At 40.8% G+C, this 22,820-nt stretch overlaps 1 protein-coding gene across 1 annotated transcript in view; it reads left to right on the top strand.

The window, feature by feature from the left end:
- LOC108634360 (amine oxidase [flavin-containing] A-like) overlaps positions 1-12,476 on the top strand; it is a gene marked incomplete at its 5' end in the record, with an annotated part of 28,211 nt that extends 15,735 nt beyond the window's left edge. The window contains 3 exon segments of the mRNA XM_018044035.1: positions 7,811-7,915; positions 8,835-8,926; positions 12,305-12,476. Of these exon segments, the coding sequence (XP_017899524.1) occupies positions 7,811-7,915; positions 8,835-8,926; positions 12,305-12,452 (345 nt within the window).
- Positions 12,477-22,820: the final 10,344 nt, after the last annotated feature.

Here is a 22,820-nt window from a genome sequence, read left to right as displayed (position 1 = left end):
TTTCTAGGTAAAGTAGTACTATGTATAATGTTTGAAAAGAGTTTGGCTACCTGCATATTGAAAAAGGTAAACAATAATTTTTTAAACTTAAAATACAACACGATCTTATTTAATTGGTCTCTTTTTAGATAATTTCTTTATTTAAAGCATTATCATGAACTATAGAAAATTAAACCACCAAAAGATTTCTCATACAGGCTAGTCACAAAACAGTGAGACTAGAAAGGTGCCAAGGAATTCATATGGGTTGCACAGACATGTTTCTAAATCAATCCAGAACATACCTGCTTATTTTCAAGATGATTAAAGAAAAATATTTGTCAGCTTCCCTCAGTGGCCTATGATACTCTTTAATAACACTGATTCCCTTCTGTTCAACTAAATATTAAAAGTACAGAGCTGAAACTCACCACCATGCCAATTGGTAAATGGTACTTTCTGGCTTATTTTACAGGACCAACAATAAAGCTGTTGGGCTTCCCTGATAGCTCAGTTGGTAAAGAATCCACCTGCAATGCAGGAGACCCTGTTTTGATTCCTGGGTTGGGAAGATCCCCTGGAGAAGGGATAGGCTACTCACTCCAATATTCTTGGGCTTCCCTTGTGGCTTAGCTGGTAAAGAATCGGCCTGCAGTGTGGGAGACCTGGGTTTGATCCTTGAGTTGGGAAGATCCCCTGGAAAAGGGAAAGGCTACCCATTCCAGTATTTTGGCCTAGAGAATTCCACGGACTGTCTAGGCCATGGGGTTGTGAATAGTCGGACACTACTGAGCAACTTGCATTTTCACTTTTCTTTCAACAATAAAGAATGATGTGGGAGGCATCAACTGTCCTCCTCTCTTATTTTTGAGCTTTATGTAAATGGACTCAAACTCTATGTATTCTTTGACTTTCTTCTTTGACCAGCATATTTTTTTAATTGTTCATGGCCATGCTGTAATGACTTGTGCGATCTTAGTTCCCCAGCTAGGGATCGAACCGGGGCCCTGGCACTGAGAGCTCCAAGTCCTAACCAGTGGATCACCTGGGAATTCCCTCACTGATATATTTTAAAGTTACATCCATGTTGATTGGTGTTGTTTATAGTTTTTTCATTTTCACTGCTCCAGAATGGACATTCATGTGTATCTTAGTCTGTCTATCTAAAGCTCAAAAATAGACAAAACCAAACAATGTATCATGCAGGTATATATACGAGGGAGATGGAAGAAAAGGAATGTTAGACACAAAATTCACTACAGTGGCTCCCTCTTGTGCAGAGGAGACTGGATGTGATTGGGGAGAATCATGGTGTATGTCTAAATTTCTGGTGATATCACGCTTCTCAAATTGAATGGGGTGCATGTGGTTGTTCATTTCTATTATTCCTCTTTATCATTTTTTTATCATGTATAACACATTTCATAGTAAAAATTTAATAGCATTAAATAGCTTGCTCAGTAACTTTGACTTGTTAAGAATGCCTTCCCCTTGCCTTAATTGGGCAAGCATCCAAAAACTTTAAACAAAACAAAAAAAAAAAGGCAACAACAAACTTATCCTCTCCTGGCAACAGTCTCCCTTTATTATGAACATTGGTAGAGTGAAGATGTGGTTTCTCAAGGAGACTTAAGTATTTGGGGCACAATTCCAGGGACATTGCGTTCTACTTGACATCAACTCTGGCTGTGTCAAAGGCACAGAAATTACAAGCCACTTAGAAAGGGTAGAAAGGTTTCAGAATATAGGCACAAAATTAACATTCTTTTTCCCCAAGATTTTTTTTTTAATTTTTGCTTTAGCCATGCTCTTTGGAAAATGCAGTATTCTAGGAGATCCTGCCTCACATTCTTAGGTTATAAAGGCATTTCTTGCTGAAAAGTGGTTTAGGATTGAAAAACAGCTGACACTTTGGGGAGAAAACTATAGAATCACCTGCCAATGCAGGAGATGTAAGAGATGGGAATTCAATCCCTGGGTTGGGAAGATCCCCTGGAGGAGGATATGGCATCCCACTCCAGTATTCTTGCCTGGCAAATCCCCATGGACAGAGGAGCCTGGAGGGCTACAGTCCATGGGGTCACAAAGCGTCAGACATGACTGAAGTGACTTAGCATGCACACATGCGTAGAATCACATTTAAGATAACGTGAAGGTGCATTCCCAAACAGTTTCACCCAGCTAAGAGCCATCTCCAGGCCCTCCCACCGCCCTATTTTAGGGATTTACCCAGGCAGAAAGTAGTCTTGAACTGTCTAGTTTAGAAGCAGGCCATGGAGGAAATAAGCCTTCAGGGACTGGTGAGAAAGGAAGAGGTTTGTGAGTGTGTCCACATACATGCATTTCTTTAGCACACTGAGATTTTCTGTGAAATGAGAACAAAGAAGCCAAACACTGCTAAGAGAGAAAATCATGAACACCTTTTATCAACTGAGTACCTCTGTCAGCAGGATAAAAATTAACATCGTGGCGGGCCTCTATGATCTCCTTTTAAAATATTCCATGACTCCCATTTCTAAAAAAGATGGTCAGGCTAGACCCTTCTCACTGGCTGAATGTTTCACCTCTCCTGCCACCTCTCTTTGTTGTTCAAAGCTCACACCACAGGGTCTTTAGGACCTTGGGTGAAATCCTATTCTGGTTGGTATCATACTTATCATATTTATTTATCATACTTAATGTCCCCTGATGATTAAGCATATTTAAGGATTTTCAATGAAACTAGGCCATGCCATGTGGGGCCACCCAAGACGAAGGGGTCATGGTGGAGAGGTCTGACACAATGTGGTCCACTGGAGAAGGGAATGGCAAATCACTTCAGTATTCTTGCCTTGAGAACCTCATGAACAGTATGAAAAGACAAAAAGATAGGACACTGAAAGATGAACTCCCCAGGTCTGTAGGTGCCCAATATGATACTGGAGATCAGTGGAGAAATGACTTAAGAAACAATGAAAGGATGGTGCCAAAGCAAAAACAACACCTGACTGTAGATGTGACTGGTGATAAAAGCAAGCTCCAATGCTGTAAAGAGCAGTATTGCATAGGAACCTGGAATGTTAGGTCCATGAATCAAGGCAAATTGGATGTGGTCAAACGGGAGATGGCAAGAGTGAATGTTGACATTCTGCTGCTGCTGCTGCTAAGTCACTTCAGTCGTGTCCAACTCTGTGCGACCCCAGAGATGGCATCCCACCAGGCTCCCCCGTCCTTGGGATTCTCCAGGCAAGAACACTGGAGTGGGTTGCCATTTCCTTCTCCAATGCATGAAAGTGAAAAGTGAAAGTGAAGTCGCTCAGTCATATCCGACTCCTAGCGACCCCATGGACTGCAGCCCACCAGGCACCTCCGTCCCTGGGACTTTCCAGGTAAGAGTACTGGAGTGGGGTGCCATTGCCTTCTCCGGTCGACATTCTAGGAATCAGCGAACTAAAATGGACTGGAATGGGTGAATTTAACTCAGATGACCATTTTATCTACTACAGTGGGCAGGAATCCCTTAGAAGAAATGGGATAGCCATCATAGTCAACAAAAGAGTCCAAAATGCAGTACTTGGATGTAGTCTCAAAAACGATAGAATGACCTCTGTTTTTTTCCAAGGCAAACCATTCAATATCACAGTAATCCAAGTCTATGCCCCAACTAGTAACACTGAAGCAGCTGAAGTTGAACGGTTCTATGAAAACATACAAGACCTTTTAGAACTAACACCCAAAAAAGATGTCCTTTTCATGATAGGGGACTGGAATGCAAAAGTAAGAAGTCAGGAAACACCGGGAATAACAGGCAAATTTGGCCTTGGAGTACAGAATGAAGCAAGGCAAAGGCTAATAGAGTTTGCCAAGAGAATCACTGGTCATAGCAAACAACCTCTTCCAACAACACAAGAGAAGACTACACATGAACATCACCAGATGGTCAACACTGAAATCAGATTGATTATATCCTTTGCAGCCAAAGATGGAGAAGCTCTATACAGTCAGCGAAAACAAGACCAGGAGCTGACTGTGGCTCAGATCATGAACTCCTTATTGCCAAATTCAGACTTAAACTGAAGAAAGTACGGAAAACCACTAAGCCATTCAGGTATGACCTAAATCAAATCCCTTATGATTATACAGTGGAAATGAGAATAGATTTAAGGGACTAGATCTGATAGACAGAATGCCTGAAGAACTATATATGGAGGTTTATGACCTTGTACAGGAGACAGAGATCAAAACCATCCCCAGGAAAAAGAAATGCAAGAAAACAAAATGGCTGTCTGGGGAGGCCTTACAAATAGCTGTGAAAAGAAGTGAAGTGAAAAGCAAAGGAGAAGAGGAAAGATATACCCATTTGAATGCAGAGTTCCAAAGAATAGCAAGGAGAGATAAGAAAGCCTTCCTCAGCGATCAGTGCAAAGAAATAGAGGAAAACAACAAAATGTGAGAGACTAGAGATCTCTTCAAGAAAATTAAAGATACCAAGGGAACATTTTTTTTAAATTTTTATATTTACTTTATTTTACTTTCCAAGGAAACATTTCATGCAAAGATGGGCTCAATAAAGGACAGAAATGGTAAGGAGAGAAATGGTATGGACCTAACAGAAGCAGAAGATATTAAGAAGAGGTGGCAAGAATACACAGAACTGTACAAAAGAGAGCTTCATGACCCAGATAATCACGATGGTATGATCACTCACCTAGAGCTAGACATCCTGGAATGTGAAGTCAAGTGGGCCTTAGGAAGCATCACTACAAACAAAGCTAGTGGAGGTGATGGAATTCCAGTTGAGCTGTTTCAAATCCTGAAAGATGATGCTGTGAAAGTGCTGCACTCAATATGCCAGCAAATTTGGAAAACTCAGCAGTGGCCACAGGACTGGAAAAGGTCAGTTTTCATTCCAATCCCAAAGAAAGGCAATGCCAAAGAATGCTCAAACTACCACACAATTGCATTCATCTCACACACTAGTGAAGTAGTGCTCAAAATTCTCCAAGCCAGGCCTCAGCAATACATGAACCGTGAGCTTCCAGATGTTTGAGCTGGTTTTAGAAAAGGCAGAGGAACCAGAGATCAAATTGCCAACATCTGCTGTATCTTCAAAAATGCAAGAGAGTTCTAGAAAAACATCCATTTCTGCTTTATTGACTATGCCAAAGCCTTTGATTGTGTGGATCACAACAAACTGTGGAAAATTCTGAAAGAGATGGGAATACCAGACCACCTAACCTGCCTCTTGAGAAATCTGTATGCAGGTCAGCAAGCAACAGTTAGAACTGGACATGGAACAACAGACTGGTTCCAAATAGGGAAAGGAGTACTATATATTGTCTCCCTGCTTACTTAACTTATATGCTGAGTATATCATGAGAAATGCTGGGCTGGAAGAAGCCCAAGCTGGAATCAAGATTACCAGAAGAAATATCAATAACCTCAGATATGCAGATGACACCACCCTTATGGCAGAAAGTGAAGAGGAACTAAAGAGCCTCTTGATGAAAGTGAAAGAGGAGAGTGAAAAAGTTGGCTTAAACCTCAACATTCAGAAAACTAAGATCATGGCATCTGGTCCCCTCACTTCATGGGAAATAGATGGGGAAACAGTGGAAACAGTGAGAGACTTTATTTTTTGGGGCTCCAAAATCACTGCAGATGGTGCCTGCAGCCATGAAATTAAAAGACACTTACTCCTTGGAAGGAAAGTTATGACCAACCTAGACAGCATATTAAAAAGCAGAGACATTACTTTCCCAACAAAGGTCCATCTAGTCAAGGCTATGGTTTTTCCAGTAGTCATGGATGGATGTGAGAGTTGGACTATAAAGAACACTGAGCGCTGAAGAATTGATGCTTTTGAACTGTGGTGTTGGAGAAGACTCTTGAGAGTCCCTTGCACTGCAAGGAGATCCAACCAGTCCATTGTAAAGGAGCTCAGCCCTGGGTGTTCATTGGAAGGACTGATGCTGAAGCTGAAATTCCAATACTTTGGCCACCTCATACGAAGAGTTGACTTATTGGAAAAGACCCTAATGCTGGGAGGGATTGGGGTCAGGAGGAGAAGGGGATGACAGAGGATGAGATGGCTGGATGGCATCACTGACTCTATGGACATGAGTGTGGGTGGACTCTGGGAGATGGTGATGGACAGGGAGGCCTGGCGTGCTGCAGCTCATGAGGTCACAAAGAGTCAGACACGACTGAGCAACTGAAGTGAACTGAACTGAAGGATTTTCTTAAACAGTTTTTTTCAAAGCAAATATCAGTTTGGTATGAGACTATTACTTGAATTTAAAATATAGATTTTTTTTTTTTACAGTTTCAATTAAACGAAGAATTGCAACAAGAGCCAACTGTTCTGAAGGCTGCTGGTGAACTATTATTTAACCCAGTCTCTCTCCTGTGCAGAGTTATTTTTGTGTCTGCCAGTTTCTCTCAGAACATTCTTGCACATTTTTCAAAGTTGACCCTGTTACCCTTGAGCTTCTTAGTCTCCTTTTTCATTCCTTAGAAACATAAAAGATGTGTGGGAGATTTATAAGGTTCACATTTCAGAGTTCTCTTTCTTTTAGTCAGGAAGTTTAAGATGTCTCTTGGACAAAACTATCTCAACATTCCATCAATCATATAAGAGGCCGGAAAGCTTATTGTTTATGAGAAAAGGCTGTGGGAGCAGGAAATTTCTGTCCTACTGTTTTCTAGCTAATATCACTAAGCTTCAGTTTCCTCATTTGTAAAATGGGAATATTAATAGTTCTTTCCTCCAGAGGGTTGGGGTGAGCATTACAGGAGACAATGCATAGAAAGAGCTTAAGCCAGTGCCAGGCATGGACAAAGATCTTAATGAGTATTAGTAATAATGGCGGTGATGGTGGTAGTGATGATGATAAAGGATTTGGAGTCTTAAAAAGTTGTCTTGCAGCACTACTACACAGCATTTTCAGATAAGAAATCAGATCACATAATCTGCCAAGGTTATTTGAATTTGCTACTCTGGAAAGGAAAATTACTTCTTTGTCACTTAATGGCCGCCGTGTAGTCTTACTCAGTTGGAGAGTGTGGGTGAGTGTGCGTCCATGAATGCCAATGCTCTTCTGTCTTGTGTCCCTGCCTTGATGGTCAGGAGTCTTACTTTAGCTCTTTTTAAAAATCCAGCTCTTAATACTGTTCAGTGCACACAGTACACACAGTAGGCTTTCTACAAATACTGAATACATTTCTATTCAATAAAATTGAAATTGTGCGCAAAATGTATTAATAGACAGTGTTTTGACCTTATGAAGATTTACAAGATGTTTTAAAGAAAAATGAATTCAATTAGGAAATAAAGGGAATTCCCTGGCGCTTCCAATGCAATGGGCTGGCATGGGTTCAATTCCTGGCAGGGAACTAAGATCCCATAAGCTGTATGGTGTGACCAAAAAAGAAAAAAAGAAAAGAAAGGCTTAGGAAGACTCTAGACCTGCTCTCTTTTCCTGAGGATTCACCCTTCCCTCATAGTAGCACAGTGCCTGTCACACAACTGAAATGAAGTAAATGGTGACTAAGTGGTTAGGATTCTAGGTTTTCATTGACAGGACCCAGGTTCAACCCCTGGTCAGGGAACTGAGATCCCACAAGCCAAGCAGCCAAAAAAAAAAAAAAAAAAAAAATCAGTCAAAACCAGCTAAAATGACACTAGGGAATTCTTGATAATCTAACTGTAATTTGAGTCTTGTATAGGTGCTGTCCATCATTGCTTTTTGACACAGTAGAGGATCCTGTTTCTTTGAAAATGGCTCTGAGGTTGACTGGTTGGGATTTTTAGAATGTCATCCTAATTTAACATATTATCCTTTGCTTTTAGGGAAAAACTTATCCATTTCGGGGTGCCTTCCCTCCAGTATGGAATCCCATTGCCTATCTGGATTACAACAACCTGTGGCGGACCATGGATAACATGGGAAAAGAGGTAAAGTGTGTGTTCAGCTTGCCCTTAACCTGTGACTGAAATCAATAGCAAATGTTTAATATCCTTCCACAGTGCAGGGAACATTGTTGTATATCATTTCCAAAGTACCCAATAACTCTGCCCCATTGGTAGTATTTCTGCTTTAGCAAGAAGAAATTCAGTGACAAGGGGTTACATAATTTCCCCAAGATCATACAACAAGAGAACCAGGATTCAAACCCACATGTCTCTGATATTAATGTGTGTACCTGTGTGTTTTCAGCTCTATGCCACTGAGTATTTATATGACATATTTTTCTTGGGAATCCTACTTAGAGTGATCTTATCCGTATATTATGCCACCTGAGATAATAAAGGGGAGGAAGATTTGTTTCCTCAAAGTGGTTTTTCACTGAGAATCAGTAACTCAATAACTATAACATCCATCTCTCAAATTTAATTTGGAAATTTAAAATGGCTGTTATGGGCACATGTGTGCATGCTAAGTCTCCTCAGTCATGTCTGACTCTTTGCGACCCTGTGGACGGTAGCCCACCAAGCTCCTCTGTCCATGGGATTCTCCAGGCAAGAATACTGGAGTGGGTTACCATACCCTCTTCCATTACCTTTCAATAATAATTATGATCATGACCATCATAATTACATATTAATTTATATTAATGCATATATTTAGGTATTATTTTGGAAACAGCATTAAGGCATAGAATCCAAAGAGCTACCCATCCCAAACCCACCACTGGGTATGCAGTGTACATATGTAATGTATGTATACACCATTGTCTATATGTACATAGGATTCTATGCACATCACACACTCCAACATAAAGAAACCAGTTTTCAGAGTTTCTCCTGAGGGCCTCTTGTCAGTCCAGTGGGCAGTAACCATCAGACCTAAATGTTGGCCTTCCTTTCTCTGCAGATTCCAGCTGATGCACCATGGGAGGCCCCACATGCAGCAGAATGGGATAAGATGACTATGAAAGATCTCATCGAAAAAATCTGCTGGACAAAGTAATCATGACTATTTAAAATGTATTTTTTATCTTCCCTTCATATTGTCCCTATCCTATCTTGAACTTCAGAGTTTTTCTTCACAAGTTATAGGAAAAGTTAAGGGGAAACTTAATGACATTTCTATCAATAGTGACTTTAAGGGCCCTTGAGACACTCGGAGCAGGATTCAACATAAAGTGAATCTAAAACATAAGAAGAAAAGTAGGTGAAGGAAGTTGAACTTTTTTTTTTAATGAAAGAATTGTGTGCTTCTCCATAAAAGAAGTAATTGTGTTTTCAGATAATATAGAGGTCAGCTGCAAAAGCAATTTGGAAAGGTGTTAAAGTAATTTCATATACATATAGAAGAACTAGAGGGAAGTTAGTCTATATTAATGAAAACTATAAATTATGTTTTAAATGAGAATCTGTGTTATTAACTGAGTTACAGATCATTCTGTCAGCATTTTGGGGCTGCTGTGTGAAGGCACCATATGAAGCACTGAGGAATGGCGGTGAATTTACGATGCATGGCCCCTAACCTCATGGAGCTGATATATTTTTAGCAGGAGAGACTTTAATTATACACATGTTACATAATTCTAGGAGAGATTGAAATGGGGGAACATGACCTCTCTTGAGGGTGAAGGAGAGATTCCTTGTTGAAACAAAGGAGTTACTACATCAACTAAGAATGAGCCACAGAGGGTGGTAAGGGGCAGGGAAGGATGGATGGTGTGAGGGCAAGCTATCTGCCAGGAATGTGCCTAATGGGTGAGGGAAAGAGGAAAGATAGATGGTGAGAGAGAATGGCATCTTCCATGAATGAGCCATAATAAATGGGGGAGACAGGAAGGGTGGATGCTGTGGGAATTAAGAATCTTCATTGAAGGCGCCATAGTGGGTGGGGGAAGACAGGAAGGGTGTTTAGTGTGAGTAAAAGGTATCTTGCAGGGTGAGTAATGGGATGGGGAAGTTAGGAAGAGGGGATGGTGTGAGGAGATGGTATATTCCAGGAATGAGCCAGTAGATGAGGGAGACAGGAAAATGGATGCTGTGAGGGGATGGTATCTTTCAGGAATGAACCACAGGGGATGGAAGGAAACATGAAAGATGGTGCATGAACATGGTGTCTTTTAAGAATGACCCAGTTGATGAGAGAGAAAGGAAGAGTAGATGGTATATGGGGTTGCTATGATCAGGAATAAACCAAATTGTGTGCAGGGGACAGGAAATAGTGGATGGTGTAGCAGAATGGTATCTTCTGGGTATGAGCCTCTGTTGACAGGGGAAACAGGAAAGATGGATGGTGTGGGAGGCAGGTATGTGCCAAGAATGAGCCAGAGTGCATGGGTAGAGACAGGAAGGATGGACGATATGGTGGGATGGTGTCTTCTAAGATAAGCCACAGTGGATGGAGGAAGGTGGGGAGGTTGTGTGGTTGTGGGGATAGTATCTTTGAGATATGCACCAATTGGTGGAAGATATAAGAGATATATTATGTGAGATGATGGTATTTTTCAGGAATGAATCACAGTGGATGGGGGGAGAGAGGAAAGAGGGATGGTATGTGTAGATGGTATCTTCCAAGGACAAGTCAGTTGATGGAGGAGACAGGAAGAGCTGATGACGTGGGGAGATGGTATCTTCCAAGAATAAGTCAGTTGATGGGTGACAGGAAGAGTATGGTATGAGGGGATGGTATCTTCCAGAAATGAGCCACAGTGGATGGGGGGAGATAGTACGGATGGTTGGATTGGTGGGATGTATCTTCTAAGAGTGAGCCATAGTGATGGGAGGAAAAGAGGATGGTATGAGGGGATGGTATCAAAAAGAGGATGGTATGAGGGGATGGTATCAACAAGGAATGGTGGAGAAAGGAAGGATGGATGATGTTAATGGTGACATCTTTCTGAAATGAGACACCGTGGATGGGGGTAGATGGAGAAAGGTGGACGATGTGGCAGGATGGAATCTTCCAATAATGACCTGCAATTAATGGTGGGAAGCTGTCAGGAAGGATGGATGGTGAGGAGGATGTTTTTGTCCAAGTATCTTAAAGGAATGAGTCAGTTGATGGGGGGATATAGGACTGATGGATGGTCTTGGGGGATGATGTGTCTTCCACGAATGAGCCCAGTAGATGAGTGGAGATCAGGCTATGGGGAGGATATATGTTCCAAGAATAAATCACAATGAATTGGAAACAGGACCAATGGATGGTGTGGGGTGTTGGTATCTCACAGGTGAACCACAGTGATGGAAGAAGACAGAAAAAGTGGGTGATACAGTGAATGGTATCTTTCAGGAATGAGCCATAGTGGATGGAGGAGACAGGAGATATGGTTGGTGAGGAGGGGTAATGTTGCAGTAGCGAGCCATAGTAATCGAGAAAAATAGTAAAGGGGGAGGGATGGTTTCTTTAGGGAATAAGTCATAGTGGATGGGATGGATGGAAGGATGAATGGTTGAGGCATGGTATTTTCCAGTAATCAACCACAAATAATGGTGGGAGATGTGAAGGTTGGATAGTGTGGGAAATGCCCACCCCCATGCCCAGCATAGAGAACAGGGAGCAGCTTATGAAGGCCCCCAAGATGGGGAGATTGACATGTTTTAACAATGAGTGAACAGTATATATGCCTAGACCATAAAGATGCCACGAAGAAATGATGTAATGGGAGTTTACAGAACTTGAGAGGCTGATGGTGCAAGACACATTATTGACCATATACAAGACTTTTTGCCTTTTGCCGTTAACATCATTGTAGGGTTGGAGAAGGAAATGGCAGCCCACTCCAGTATTCTTGCCTGGAGAATCCCATGAACAGAGGAGCCTGGCAGGCTACAGTCCATGGGGTCACAAAAGTCAGGGACGACTTAGCGACTTAACCACCACCACCAAGCAGAGTGTTTATTTTTTGTTTATTTTGTTTGTTTGTTTTAGTTTTGGACTGTGGAAAGACTTAATTGGCTGTAAGGAACATGAGGGGTTGTAGTCATATGACTAGGTAGGGATACCCAGGAGCAGCCATCACTGTTTTAACCCAGGTGAGGGTCACTGGTAGCCTGGACCAGGGTTGGGGCAGTGGAGGTGTTGAGGAGAGGAAGTTTGTTCAAATAAGTGGAAACAGTATCGTCAATGAACCTGACAAGCATATTAACCTTTTAGACTGCACTGGGATTAGCATGTTTGGAGCTAACCCATAATTTCCAACAAGTCAGGAAAAAATTATTTTCCCCAAGAGTTAAAAATCTGCATTCTGTCAGAGATTGAGTCCATGAGTATTTTTTAAAGGCATAGAAATGGTTTCTAATTATACTAAATTATGTTTTTAAAGATAATGTCATGTGAAGCATGTATGTATGTACTCCTGACTCTTGTTCTATGACCAGGACTGCTCGGCAGTTTGCATCTCTCTTTGTGAATATCAACGTGACCTCTGAACCCCATGAGGTGTCTGCCCTGTGGTTCTTGTGGTACGTGAAACAATGTGGAGGCACCACTCGGATATTCTCCATTACCAACGGGGGCCAGGTATGAAGTATCCATTCTCACACTAAACTTCATGTCTGATTTTGTCCTCAGCCAGTGCAGTATCTTAATAATTGCTTCTATATTTTGAAACATGAGTGAATTTGAAACAATTTCAAAAAAAGTTTTCTGGAAACAAAATTTTCTCATTTCTAAAAATAAGTTCACGACTAAAGAATGTTTCATTTTGAATTTGGTTTTAGGAAGTCAATTCCTTCCTTTTGGAAGTAGGTGAAATTAGACTTGTAGGAGGAGCTCACTTATTAAAATCAACTAATTTCCAAAAAAAATCTAGTACTTGTAAAATTGTCATTAAAGTCATCTCTGTTCCAAGCATGAGACTTTAGGTCCCATTCTGTGTCTCAGAGTTATTATTTTATGTTAACTGTTACAGAATGGAAGTGACTATTCTTCTAATACAAGTGATTTCTGGTTACTCTTTCAATAGTAAATTCTACATTTTGGGGATAAATTTTGCTGCCTACTAGCATTTGCCCTCGGAGAAGGCAATGACAAGCCACTCCAGTACTCTTGCCTAGAAAATCCCATGGATGGAGGAGTCCATGGGGTCACTACTGAGCAACTTCACTTTCACATATTGGAGAAGGAAATGGCAACCCACTCCAGTGTTCTTGCCTGGAGAATCCCAGGGACGAGGGAGTCTGGTGGGCTGTGGTCTATGGGGTCACACAGAGTCGGACAGGACTGAAGCGACTGAGCAGCAGCAGCATTTGCTCTGCTTCCATACCACATCCTAAATCAAATCCCTTATGATTATACAGTGGAAGTGATAAATAGATTCAAGGGATTAGATCTAATAGACAGAGTGCCTGAAGAACTATGGACTGAGGTTCATGACATTATACAGGAGGCAGGGATCAAGCCCATCCCCAAGAAAAAGAAATGCAAAAAGGCAAAATGGCTGTCTGAGGAGGCCTTACAAATAGCTGTGAAACGAAGAGAAGTGAAAGGCAAAGGAGAAAAGGAAAGATATAACATCTGAATGCAGAGTTCCAAAGAATAGCAAGAAGAGATAAGAAAGCCTTTCCTCATGATCAGTGCAAAGAAATAGAGGAAAAGAATAGAATGGGAAAGACTAGAGATCTCTTCAAGAAAATTAGAGATACCAAGGGAACATTTCATGCAAAGATGGGCTCGATAAAGGACAGAAATGGTATGGACCTAACAGAAGCAGAAGATATTAAGAAGAGGTGGCAAGAATACACAGAAGAAATGTACAAGAAATGATCTTCATGACCCAGATAATCACGATGGTGTGATCACTCATCTAGAACCAGACATCCTGGAATATGAAGTCAAGTGGGCCTTAGGAAGCATCACTACGAACAAAGCTAGCGGAGGTGATGGAATTCCAGCTGAGCTATTTCAAATCCTGGAAGATATTGTGCTACACTCAATATGCCAGCACATTTGGAAAACCCATCAGTGGCCACAGGACTGGAAAAGGTCAGTTTTCATTCCAATCCCAAAGAAAGGAAATGCCAAAGAATGCTCAAACTACTGCACAATTGCACTCATCTCACATGCTAGTAAAGTAATGCTCAAAATTCTCCAAGCCAGGCTTCAGCAATACGTGAACCGTGAACTTCCAGATGTTCAAGCTGGTTTTAGAAAAGGCAGAGGAACCAGAGATCAAATTGCCACATCCGCTGGAATCATCAAAAAAGCAAGAGAGTTCAGAAAAACATCTATTTCTGCTTTATTGACTATGACAAAGCCTTTGACTGTGTGGATCACAATAAACTGTGGAAAATTCTGAAAGAGATGGGAATACCAGACCACCTGATCTGCCCCTTGAGAAACCTATATGCAAGTCAGGAAGCAACAGTTAGAACTGGACATGGAACAACAGACTGGTTCCAAATAGGGAAAGGAGTACGTCAAGGCCGTAAATTGTCACCCTGCTTATTTAACTTCTATGCAGAGCACATCATGAGAAACGCTGGACTGGAAGACGCACAAACTGGAATCAAGATTGCTGGGAGAAATATCAATAACCTCAGATATGCAGATGACACCACCCTCATGGCAGAAAGTGAAGAAGAACTAAAAAGCCTCTTGATAAAAGTGAAAGAGAGTGAAAAAGTTGGCTTAAAATTCAACATTCAGAAAACGAAGATCATGGCATCTGGTCCCATCATTTCATGACAGACAGATGGGGAAACAGTGTCAGACTGTATTTTGGGGGGATTCCAAAATCACTGCAGATGGTGATTTCAGCCATGAAATTAAAAGACGCTTACTCCTTGGAAGGGAAGTTATGAGCAACCTAGACAGCATATTCAAAAGCAGAGACATTACTTTGCCAACAAAGGTCTGTCTAGTCAAGGCTATGGTTTTTCCAGTGGTCATCTATGGATGTGAGAGTTGGACTGTGAAGAAAGCTGAGCCCCAAAGAATTGATGCTTTTGAACTGTGGTGTTGGAGAAGACTCTTGTGAGTCCCTTGCACTGCAAGGAGATCCAACCAGTCCATTCTGAAGGAGATCAGCCCTGGGATATCTTTGGAAGGACTGATGCTAAAGCTGAAACTCCAGTACTTTGGCCACCTCATGCGAAGAGTTGACTCATTGGAAAAAACTCTGATGCTGGGAGAGATTGGGGGCAGGAAGAGAAGGGGACGACTGAGGATGAGATGGCTAGATGACATCACGGACTCGATGGACATGAGTTTGAGTGAACTCCGGGAGTTGGTAATGGACAGGGAGGCCTGGCGTGCTGCAATTCATGGGGTCGCAAAGAGTCGGACATGACTGAGCGACTGAACTGAACTGAACTGAACTGGACTTGACCTTCAGTTGCCCATGCTTTGTTAAGATTTTGAAAATACTACTCAGTCTCTCGCTTTCTTTTCTAGTAGTCAGCAAACTCGCACCTCCCCACCCCCAGGGGAAAAGCAGGTCAATGTGTTCTGGATGTTGGTCTAGTGATTCTTCACTACCTTGTTAGCTCTCTGGTGCTTTGAAGATGTGTGTGTGTGCGTGTGTGTGTGGTGTCTATGTGCAATTTATCTAGTATCCTTGTATGTAGTAGGATGGCTGGGACAATTTACCTTATCTGCTATTTCCATAAAATTGAATGCCTAGAACCTTGCCTTCCTCGGGTAATATAATCTGATATTATCTTCCTATGGCTGGATATGCTTTGCTAACTTTTTGTTTAGGATTTTTATATCTGTGTTTATAAGTGATACTGAGATTGCCCCAGGAGTCTCCTCTATTCTCCAGCCCTTGTCTGTTTTCTGGCATTACAGTATTGCTAATCTCATGAGTTAGTGATTATACTTTCTTCTGTTCTTTAGAAGGGTTCATATATAAACAGAATAATCTCTTCTTTGAACAGTAGGTAGGACATGCCTGTAGAGCTATCTAGGCTTAGTGTTTTCTTTGTGGGAAAAACTTAAACTACAGATTTAGTTTATTTTGAGGTTAAAGCACTACTCATATTTTCTATTTCTTAATCTGTTAATTTTTATAAATTATATTTTCTCATAATATATACATTTCATATGTGTCAAAAATATTGCTGTAAAATTCAGGACCTCCTCTTCTCATTTACTGTTTATTCCATCAGTGGTTATATCTTCATTTCCATCCCTTTTATTTGTTTAGAGATCTCTCCTTTTCCTTTTTCTTAAAATACTTAGCAAACATGTCAGTTTTTAATAAGACTTTAAAAAATCAACCTTTCTATTACTGATCATTTTTATCAAGTATTTATCTTATATATCATTGATTTATGCTCCTGTTTCCTTTTTTTTGGATTTTTCACACTCAATTTTCTATTTCTTGAATGCTTAGCTTATTCATATTGAGCCTTCTATCTTTTTCTGATAAAAATTTAGGCTGTGAATCTTCCTCTCATATGGTTTTAACTACACAACTTTATTTTAGTATTTCCACTACTGTGTAGTTTTAAGTGTTTGCAAATTTCCATTACAATTTCTGTCTAAATCAATGTTTCTAAAAGTTTTGCTGTGTTTTAATTTCCATAGCTGGAATTCTTTTCAGTTATCTTTCTGTCATAACTGCATTGTGGTAAAAACAAAATGGATTATATGGTATCAATCCTTGAGGTTTACTTTATGACCTAGCACATGGTTGATCTTCAAAGATTTTTCATTTCAGAATGAAAAGGACATATAGTCTTCTGTTAAGTAATATGTATGTTTTATATAAGTCCATTAGAAAAAGATTAATTGTGCTCAGCCTTTGTTTGCTTCATTTATTATTAATTTAGAAAAGTATGTTAAAAATCCCCTGGTCTATTGGGCATTTATGTTTGATTACTATCAATTTTTGCTTTATATTTTGAGGCTACGTTATTCAGGATATACAAGTTTAGAACTGTTTGGTCTTCCAGGTCTCTTATTGTACTGATACTTCATTCAATGAAACATTTTTTTTGTTTAAATCTTATTTTGTCTGGTATTAATCTAGTTAAAAAAGCTCAGATTAGTATTTGTATACTATCTCTTTTTCTATCTTTCAGTTAAAGTTTTCTTTATTCTGACATTTCCCCCCTTTTAACTGAGTTAAACGCATTTATATTTTATTTCTTTTAAAATGTCTTAATTTTACTTATTATGGCTTTCCATTTATCCCACTGTTAACAGTTTCCTGCCTGATTTCTTTCCTTCTTTGGGATTAAGGGTTTTCTTTTGTTTTCTTTTTAAGATTTTTCTTCTACTTGTTTGGAAATTATACACTAGGCCTACTCTTTTAGACATTTCTTTTAGTGCCTAGATTCTTTGTATGTTTTGTCACTTTTTTTTGGCTCTGTTACTTTTGACTGTAAGTCGTTTGTTTTCTTTAGAACCTTTTCTGTGTAAGTTATTTGTCCTAGGTGGACAGGAATTGAGTCTATTTCTGCCAGCATCCTTGGTACTTTATATATTCTAAGGTTTTTTTCATGCCACATAGGTAGTGTGAATTTAGATGGAAGCCACAGATAAAGGCAAGGTTTACTTTTATCCCTTTTTGAATGATAGGATTTATTTCACTTTCATGTCCAGAGTATAGCACAGGGAATTCCAATTTGGAGTGTTTCCTATTAAACTTCCTACCTTTGACAGGGTTAGGATTTTATCTCCTGTTCTCTGCGTGCCATACATCCATCCCAGTGGAACTGCAAAGTCTTCAGGGTTCAGTAGGCATTCAAGGCGAAAGTCAAATTTTGAGTTCAAAGTTTGAATTCCTAAGCTTCATGTTTTTACTTTGCTTTGGGGATTCATTAGTTCATTCAATAACTATATCTTGAGTTCCTACAAGGTATGTATGGATCAAGATGCTTCTGTTATATCAGTGAACAAAATAAAGATCTCTGCTCTCAAGGAGCTTTCATTTAGTAGGAAGAGACAGAAAATGAACAAGAACCATAATAAGTAAATATCATAGAAGTAGATAACATTTACAAAGAAAAAACTAGAGAATGACAAGACAGATTGAAACTGCAGAGGAGAGAAGGAAAGATTTCAGGTTCAAATACAAGCGACACGTTGGCCTCCAAAAAAAAGGTGATCTTTTCATAAAGACTTGAAGGAGGTTATTTGGGACAAGAACATTCCTGGCAGAAGAAAGAGCCAGTGTAAAGATTCTAAGGCAGAAATGTGCCTGGTATGTTCACAAAACACAGACTAGTGTGTCTAGAAAAGAGTGAGCAAAGGAAAGAGAACTGGAGATGAGATTAGAGAAGTCAAAGGCAGGGAGGGCAGGTCATGGAACACCTCACAACGCATTGAAAGAACATGAGCTTTTACTATGAATGAAAAGGGGAACCTTTGGAAGGTTTAGAGCAGAGAAGTGCCAAGATCTGACTTAGGTTTGAGAGCTCATTCTGGCTGTCACACTAATAGTAGATTTTAGGGGGCAAGGGTAAAAGCTGAGAAAGTAGTTAAGAGGCTATTGCAGTAATCTTCCCTGGTGGCTCAGACGCTAAAGAATCCGCCTGCAATGCAGGAGACGTGGGTTCAATCCCTGGGTCGGGAAGATCCCCTGGAGAAGGAAATGGCAACCCACTCCAGTATTCTTGCCTGGAGAATCCCATGGACAGAGGAGCCTGGTGGGCTACAGTCCACAGGATCCCAAAGAATTGGACACGACTGGGAGACTAACACTTTCACTTTCTCTAGAGATGATTGTGGCTGCTACCAGGTGGTAGCCCTGGAAGTGGAGGGTAAGGTTGAATTCTGGATATATTTTGAAGGCAGAGCCAAAAGAATTTCCTAACAGAATGAATGTAGGGCCTCATGGGGTTGAACATGATTCCAGGTGTTTGGGGGAGTTGCCATCCTCCCTTATGGGGAAGGCTGCAGGAATAGTGTTTTTGATGAGGAAGATAAGAAATTCAGTTTGGATGTGTTAGGTCTGAGATGTCTGCTTAACATCCAGGAGATCTGCAATTTTCTCACTTCAAGGTAGCACAATATATTTTATTCAGCATTTTACTTATTTTAAGAGGGACACTCAGTCATTCTGCCATAATACCAGAAATGAAGTATTCCTCTGACTTCTGTCCCTCATACAACCTAATGTTCCCTTTTACCAACTACTGGTGTTGTGCTCCAAACCTTCTCCAGTCTCCAACATCCTTATTAAGATGTGAAGAACAAAATTGGAGTCAGTAGTCCAATACATTTAACTAAGACAGCAAGAGAACTCTTGGGAGTTTCTAAACAGGATGTCTTTAGAATACTGACACTATTTAAAATAAATAATCCTAAGTGAAGCAGTAAAAAGAATGAGACATTTCACAGAATCTTTCTTTACAAAGTTGAAACACTGGAAAGGAGATGCCCCAGCTTCAGCAGGAAGACAGTAGAACTATGACACCATATTCTGCTATGCTGCCCCTCAGTCTTTAGGATCTCAGTTTGGATCTCATTACTCTGGGAAAGATTGAAGGTAGGAGGAGAAGGGGATGACAGAGGATGAGATGGTTGGATGGCATCACCGACTCAATGGGGACATGAGTTTGAGCAAGCTCTGGGAGATGGTGAAGGACAGGGAAGCCTGGTGTGCTGCAGTCCATGGGGTTGCAAAGAGTCAGACACGACTGAGTGACTGAACAACAACAACTCAGCCTTTGAAGAGGCCACCAACACACAACCTATTAGGAAAACTAATACACCACCCCTGTGGTAGCCTTGCAGGCATTTCAACTTCATTCATTTGGTCCTGAAGAATTATGGGGGAATCATGCTAGCACAAACTAGGAAGTTCTGAATGAACAGAAGATGTATCTGAACCACTGCCAAGGGACAATATCAAATTTGATATTTCAGTAGTTAAAGATCCAGAGTAATTTTTATGGCATTTCCTCCCCACACTCTAATTGATTATGCTAGTAGAAACAACTGTAACAATATTCAATTCAGTTTCTGATTAAATACCATTTCTGTGCCTGCTTTACAAAGCCCTTTTTACCCCTTCTATTCATTTGAATTCATTTGAAATCTTATAGATGTCAGGTCCTAGTTTCTCAGCCTTTCAGAGTTAATTTTTCACATTCCATAAGGGAATTTTAATATCATACTCAATACACAATAGTTCATGTATGCCACTGATATACATAAGTGACGCAGCATGAAAAAGCAGCCTGGGGCAATAACATAGATGGGGCTAAGCATGTTGGAATTCTCATTTCCCTTGCACAAAGAAACTGTTTCTAGACTCAAAGGTATAGAAAACAAACTGGTATTTACTAGAGAGAAGAGAGAAGGGAGGAGGGGCAAGATAGGGGCATAGGAATAAGAGGTACAAAGTACTATGTATAAAATAGATAAGGAACAAGGATATATTGTGGAGCACAAGGAATTACAGCCAGTATCTTATATTAACTTTTAATGGAGTATAATCTGTAAAAATACTGAATCACTATGCTATAGCCTAAAACAATATAATATTATAAATGAACAACGTGTGTGTTAGTCGCTCAGTCATGTCTGACTCTTTGCAACCCCATGGACTATAGCCTGCCAAGCTCCTCTGTCCATGGAATTCTCCAGGCAAGAATCCTGGAGTGGGTAGCCATTCCCTTCTCCAGGAGATCTTCTTGACCCAGGGATTGACCCCAGGTCTCCCATATTGCAGGCGAATTCTTTACCACCTGAGCCACCAGGGAAACTATACTTCAATTAAAAACAAAGCAAAACAAAACTAAGTTCTGCCAAAAGAGAACTGAAAAATCCACAACATGACTGATGCTCTTATCTGATAACCAAAAGGTTTTAGAGATAAGCAAAGTAGGGCAAAGGGACAACTTAATACCTATCTCCAAAATGAAGGAATATTCTTCCGAAAATGACAGATGAATCATATCTATTAAGGTGGTACAGGCAGAATATGCAATCCTTCTTTCGCACTATAACACACTACCTTCAATTAGAACCTGAAGTTGGAGGGAGCGTCAAGCCCATTTATATCTCACTGCCCAGATGAGAAAACGGAGATGTAAGGTGCTAACAGTACTTACCCAAGGTAAGACAGGGTGTCAGGCCAGTACAAGGGTCAGAGCCCCAGTCGCCTCACTCCCAGACCAATAGCCTCCCTCTGAGGAGGTACTCAAATGCTTCAAATGCAGCTTATGTAGATTCACATTAATTTAAAGCAAGCGAGCCTACAGCAAAGAGCAGCACTTCTGTAGGGTCCCCTAAGGATCTTGTCAGAATGCAGTCAGCAGGACTAGGACAGGGCCTGATACTCTGCATGTCTATCAAGCTCCAGGGTGATTCCCAGGCAGGTGGCTCACAGGATACTTTGAGTAGCAGGCTGTAGGGTACTCTTAGAGCTGAGCAAAGTAAAAATAGGGCTATGATACATCCTTGTACATTTGAAAAGGCAGAAAGTGATGGACAGAAGGGGAGCTTGGCTTGGTGTGACTGAAAAGAGCTGGTACAATATCCTTGTTTAGATGTTGGTTGACTATTTTATACCCATGTATGCTCCTTTTCCCATGCCTGCTTCTATTATGCAGCCTGGAAATGTTAAATACTTCCTTTCCCAGGCTCCCTGGCAGCTGAGGGTAGCTGTGTGCCCCAAATCTAACCAATGAGACTAAAGCAAATGTCTCACGGGGTCTTCTGGAAAAAGAAAGGTTTTGTTGCAGATAAGACTTGGGCTGCCTCTTCACGTCCTTTCCTGCCTTGAGTGAGGGCCTGATGCTGCCAGATGCTGAAGCCATCTGGTTACCACTAGGCAAGAAGCCAACAGGAAAAGAATGGCTGGGCAGAAAGACAGAGAGATCCTAAAGATTTGCTGACAAAGCTGAACCCCTGCACCAGCCTGGACTACCTACCACCAGACTTCTTCTTATGTAAAAGGATTGAATGCTTGGATTGCTTAAATCATTGTTATTATTACTGCATAAGCCATTCTATTATAAGTCTGATACATCTTCTAATGAGATGCTTCCTCTCCTTCCAGTCACTTCAACAGTCTGGTTTTGTCCCTATTGCCAATCCTCAGCCTTTAATGCTCAATTTGTGTGCTCTAGCAAAGGGGCTCATTAATGACCTTCTAAAAGCCAAATACAAGGGCCTCTTAACAGCCTTCATCCTGTGTCAAATGCCCCTGGCATTTGATTCTATTCATCATCCCATCCTCTTTACTGACTTTCATGGCACTGCCCCAATCTGGTCTTCCTCCTCTGCCTCCACTGCTCCTCTCTGGCTTCTCTGCCTCTGGCCCCCTGCTCAAATCTGCATGTTCCCCAACTTCCATCTTTGTCTTTATTTCTTTCCCACCCTAGATCCTTCCCTGTATACTTTCATCAGATCTCACAGATCCAACAACCTGCAACCATTTCTTTAAATAGTTGTAAACACCAGTTAGCTTGCATTTTTCCCAAAATGGTGATGTAAGCCTAAGTAGTAAAAGGCTGTGATGTGGCAAGAACTGGGATTCCTTCTTATGTCTCACTGACCCCACCTGAGCAGAGTGCCTCTGTCAGCAGTGCACCTCTTGGAGAATAAGGACTATGGAAAAAGTTGCACAGAAACACGCTACGTTGGCCTCTGCTTTCTGTGGTCACACTTCTTTTAAGTTGTGTGTCCTTGGATAAATAAACAAGGAATCTATATTTTGTGTGTGTGTGTGTGTGTGCGTGCGCGTGTGGTGAACGTATAGTCACTTCAAGTCCAGCTAAACCTTATCTCACCTGAGATACTATATCTTCCATTTAGGTCTCTGATATGGAAATGATGATGCTGTATTGAAATTATTTGTCCAGGTTTGTTTTCTTCACTAGAATGCAAGCTACTGAAGGTCAGAGGCTGACACTCCTTGGTGGGTGTTTGTTGAGAAGAACAGATACTTATTTAATAAAATAGTCTAGGACTATGGTGGATCAATGGCTTAAC

Source organism: Capra hircus (assembly GCF_001704415.2).
Source record: "Capra hircus breed San Clemente chromosome X unlocalized genomic scaffold, ASM170441v1, whole genome shotgun sequence".
Taxonomy (NCBI): Eukaryota; Metazoa; Chordata; class Mammalia; order Artiodactyla; family Bovidae; genus Capra; species Capra hircus.
Note: the sequence above shows the minus strand (reverse complement) of the source record. Positions and strands in the feature narration are given on the sequence as shown.